General features: G+C 33.7%; 1 protein-coding gene across 1 annotated transcript; it reads left to right on the forward strand.

The window, feature by feature from the left end:
• Positions 1-630: 630 nt before the first annotated feature.
• LOC133814462 (proteasome subunit alpha type-7-like) lies at positions 631-2071 on the forward strand. The gene is made up of 3 exons (XM_062247420.1): positions 631-801; positions 1397-1811; positions 1970-2071. The coding sequence occupies exons 1-3, from the start codon at positions 644-646 to the stop codon at positions 2069-2071; spliced, it is 675 nt and encodes a 224-aa protein (XP_062103404.1). The 5' UTR covers positions 631-643.
• Positions 2072-4281: the final 2210 nt, after the last annotated feature.

The following is a 4281-nucleotide window of genomic DNA, read 5'->3' on the forward strand; positions in this document are numbered from 1 at the left end:
AAAGCACGATACGACCTAAGGCACAACTCATTTGGGTTGTGTTGGGCCCTCCCTCCACAAATATGACCTAATCCGACCCAATCCAAATTTTTACACAGTTTAGTTTGATCTAGCCCATATTTTTAGGAAGTACAAGAATGTGTGTCGTGCCAGACTAGGCCGACCCACATATACAGCTCAATTTGGTACAATGATTACAATGTTTGAAAGTTCCTAATAAATCTTAGTGCTTTGATTAGGGGGCGTGACAAAATTATTTGATTAATATGTGATTATGTGAATTGCATGAGTTATATTATGACATGCACTACAACAAATTTGACTAAATATTACAGTAGAATATAACACAATTTTAAAAGCGTTATTATTGATTAGCCAAAAAAGTAATTAAATTTAATACTGGCGCCAAATTATTATTTTTGTTAAAACATCCCGCTTTAATTTTTCCCCCACTATTAACTCACATTTTCATTCTCTAAAATCATAAAACAAAAGAAAATCCTCTGCTGAAATGGGTTCTCTCTCTACCCTAACGCCTCACGCCTCACGCCTCTCCCCTTCACTCGGTCTCTCTCTCTCTCTCTCTCTCTCTCGCAGGGCCGAAGGATGAATGGAAGGGTACATGGGCTTCTATGTCTCAGCGATGGGCTTCGGGCAGGGACTGTTTGCCTTCCCTTCGTGTTCTTTCTCAGTCTCAGCGATGGAACGGTGTCTCTCTCTCTCTACTTGCAATTATAGAGACGATGTGTGGGATTTGAGCACGCGATGGGGCTTAAAAAAAAGTCCACTGCTAAACTTCAGGTTCTCTTTCTCTTTCCAAACTGAGTTTTATTTTGGTATTTTCTCTTTTTTTTTTTATTTGAGTGGAGTGAGATTTTGAACTTGAACTAGGGTTTTATGTTTAGATGTTTGTAAAGTCTGATGAGGCCGAAACGGTTTGCATTTTATGGGGGTTTGGGTTGATCTAGCTTTTGTGAAATTATGATTTTAGGGGTTTTATTTGGAGAAAGAAAGAAAGGAAATGTAGTGTTTTTTTTTAAATGTACTTTTGCTGGAAATTAAAATTCATTAGGTTTGATTTGATCTTGGAATTGGCTCTTTTTTGCATAATCTTACTGAACTTTGATACTCAATTAAGCCCAACAGGTGTATGAATTTATGTTTAGTTTTTGGGGATAGAGGAAATAGAGAGAGATTTAGCTATATCCCTTACCCCATGAGGCATGAGCCTTGAAATTTGGATTATTTTAGATTGTGTAGTTTTATAAGAAATGGAGATTGAATTAGTTAGAGTCTATGTTAAATAAAAACAGGGAGTTGGCAATGCTCATGTGTTGGAATCATTTTATGTTGATGAACAAAAGATTATCTTCTCTTATTGGTTGTTTTTGTGTAGAACGATGAGGAAGATTGTGAATTTGGATGATCACATTGCATTGGCCTGTGCTGGGCTCAAAGCTGATGCTCATGCCTTGATAAACAAGGTGAGAATTGAATGTCAAAGCCACCAACTTACGGTTGAGGATCCAGTAACTGTTGAGTATATTACTCGCTACATTGCTGGTCTTCAACAGAAGTATACACAAAGTGGTGGTGTTAGACCGTTTGGGCTTTCAACTTTGATTATTGGCTTTGACCCATACACAGGTGCACCGGCACTATATCAGACAGATCCTTTTGGGACATTTTCAGCCTGGAAAGCAAATGCTACTAGAAGAAACTCTAACTCATTACGTGAGTTTCTTGAGAAAAACTACAAGGAGGCAGCTGGGCAAGAAACCGTCAAGTTCGCCATTCGTGCTTTGCATGAGGTAAGTAATCACAAACGATGCATATTTAATCAAGTTTCTTAAAATAAATGAATCATTAGAAATGATGATTATGTAACTCACCTTTAAGTTTTAAAAATTACAAGAACTTCATCTTAAAACTAAATCCACCTCTAAGTTAAAATATGTTAAAAAAATAGAGTAAGCTAACCTCAACAGTACGGCTGTCTTCACCTTTCTGTGTCCTCACTGTAAGGTTGTCCCAAAGCTTCCCTTATCCATTCTGTGGAAAAGTACTTTAATTTTCATATATAAGGTAATCCGTTTATGTGAGTATGTGATTTAGTAAAAGCATTGTAGTATCTGCGTTTTTTCATGTGGGTGGGCAGGATATGTTTTTATCAAGGTAAATAATTTATTTTTATCACATGGCATCTAATGTGAACATATTGCTTTCAGGGGAATCAACAACGAAGAGAAAGTACATCTGAGGCAAAAACTGGTATCCCATTTAAGAGAAGAAAACTATCAGGTGTTTGTTGCCCTTACTTCTTTTTTGTACAAATGGAACATGGTCTCTTTCTCTCTCTCTAAATATATGTATATAAATATATCTATCTCATCATATATCGTTCAAGATTCATCATCCTAGCCCTAGTCCTAACTCTTCATATGAGATTTTCTTTTATATATTTATTTTAGAGGTGACATTATTTTAGTGAAAGAATCCACTTTTACTATGCTCTTTATATGTCATATACAGACAACTCTCATGTTGGCTATGCTCATCTCAAAAATTGCTCAAAATGATTATCCAGTAGAATTGTGAGTTTTTTTTCCCTTCTAGGTCTGTTATTGGTTTTCTTCTTGTAACTGTGATGTTTGTTGAAAATATGTTGTTTCAATAAAAATGCCTGATTTCATAAAGACTAAGATATATAATTTTATGATATGTATTTGTAGTTTTCTCTCCTATTCCCATTTAAAAGGGTAGACTGGTTGGGTCACACAATGTCGCGTAGAGTTTGCAGCTTTCTGTATAAGAAAATTTAATTTACTTCTCTGCAATTTCGTTCTGAGTTTGTGATGCCCAAGATTTGTTAGGAGTTTTATGGTTAGTTGAATGGACATGATTTGTCTAAGCATTTTGAGCTGATGAGAAATCACTACAACAATTTTGACTATATGTAACAGTAAAAAAAATTACATAAATGAAGAAGCAGTATAACAATATTGGGTTATGCTTTGTGATCCGTATTTATTTTGCAGATGATTCTCATAGCACTACCGATTGTTGATCTGCTCTTGGGATTTTTTATCAGTATTTATATGCGTTTTGTGGTTCTATGCAACCACTTTTGGTTTAATGGTATTGGTTTGCCACTATTGTTTTGATAAAGCCTTTGACAAGTTCTATGACTTGTACAATGCAACTTGGTATGATATGGATATGTTTAGAGCTGTTATTATCTTCATAATTGATCAACATTTTCACTTCATAATTGACATAAATCCAAACTTTATTACAGGAAAGGTTATGGGTTGTAGATATTGATGCAATGTGGATTATATATATACATATATGTTATGTAATGCTGTTTATTTAGGTTGTAATTGTTACTTTGAATTAGATATATTAATATGATTTAAGCATTATTCTGATGAGATTTCAGTCGACATTGTTTATGCTATGTTTTGTTACTCCATTGTTTATCCTAATTCCTATAAATATTTATATTTTTGTACAAATATGGCAATCTTTGTTTCTTCCATTATCTTTGGAAAAATAAAAATATCTCTTAAATGATGAAATCTCTGATTATCTGAGCATGTAATCTTTAGCAAGAGCTTCTCTTTACCATGAAATCATCTGATCAAGAATATAATGCACTTTTAATGGATTGAATTCAAACTTTCTTGACTATGTAGTCTAATTGTATCGTATATGATGTATGTGATTATGAAGTGGCTGTAATTACTAGAAATCAAGTATATTCTAGTTCTATATGCATTAAGGATTGTAGTTTTGTTAAATTTGTTTTCTTTATTGTTGGAATGCAATTCTCTTTTTCTTTTCTTCCCGCCGTTTAATGTGAGTGTAATTATCATTCTCCTTTCTTTCCTACATAAACCTATCCTCATAAATTTATATTAATGGTATTAGTAAATTAATCTTGATATAGTTGTTGCTCCTGCTTATGGTTGCAAGTGCCATATGTGAGGCCATTCCATATGATGTTGCTGCTATTGAGAAAGTTAATATCCAGATAAGAACTCCTCTTGTTAACAGATGAAAATATTGATCTTTTTCACCAATCTTTTTTGTCTTTTGATTATTTCCTTTGATCTTTGTTTTGGTACCCTTCTTTTAAAACATTTTTCATGTCAATCACCTTATTATATTCCTAAGCTATTCTTAACCAATGGTGGTCCCCTATCTGTTATGGTGTATTCAATATTTTCATATGTTTTCTGTTAATTTTGTTTGCTTGTAGGGTCTGCTTTTGTTTAC

This window comes from Humulus lupulus, chromosome 1, assembly GCF_963169125.1.
Source record: "Humulus lupulus chromosome 1, drHumLupu1.1, whole genome shotgun sequence".
NCBI lineage: Eukaryota > Viridiplantae > Streptophyta > Magnoliopsida > Rosales > Cannabaceae > Humulus > Humulus lupulus.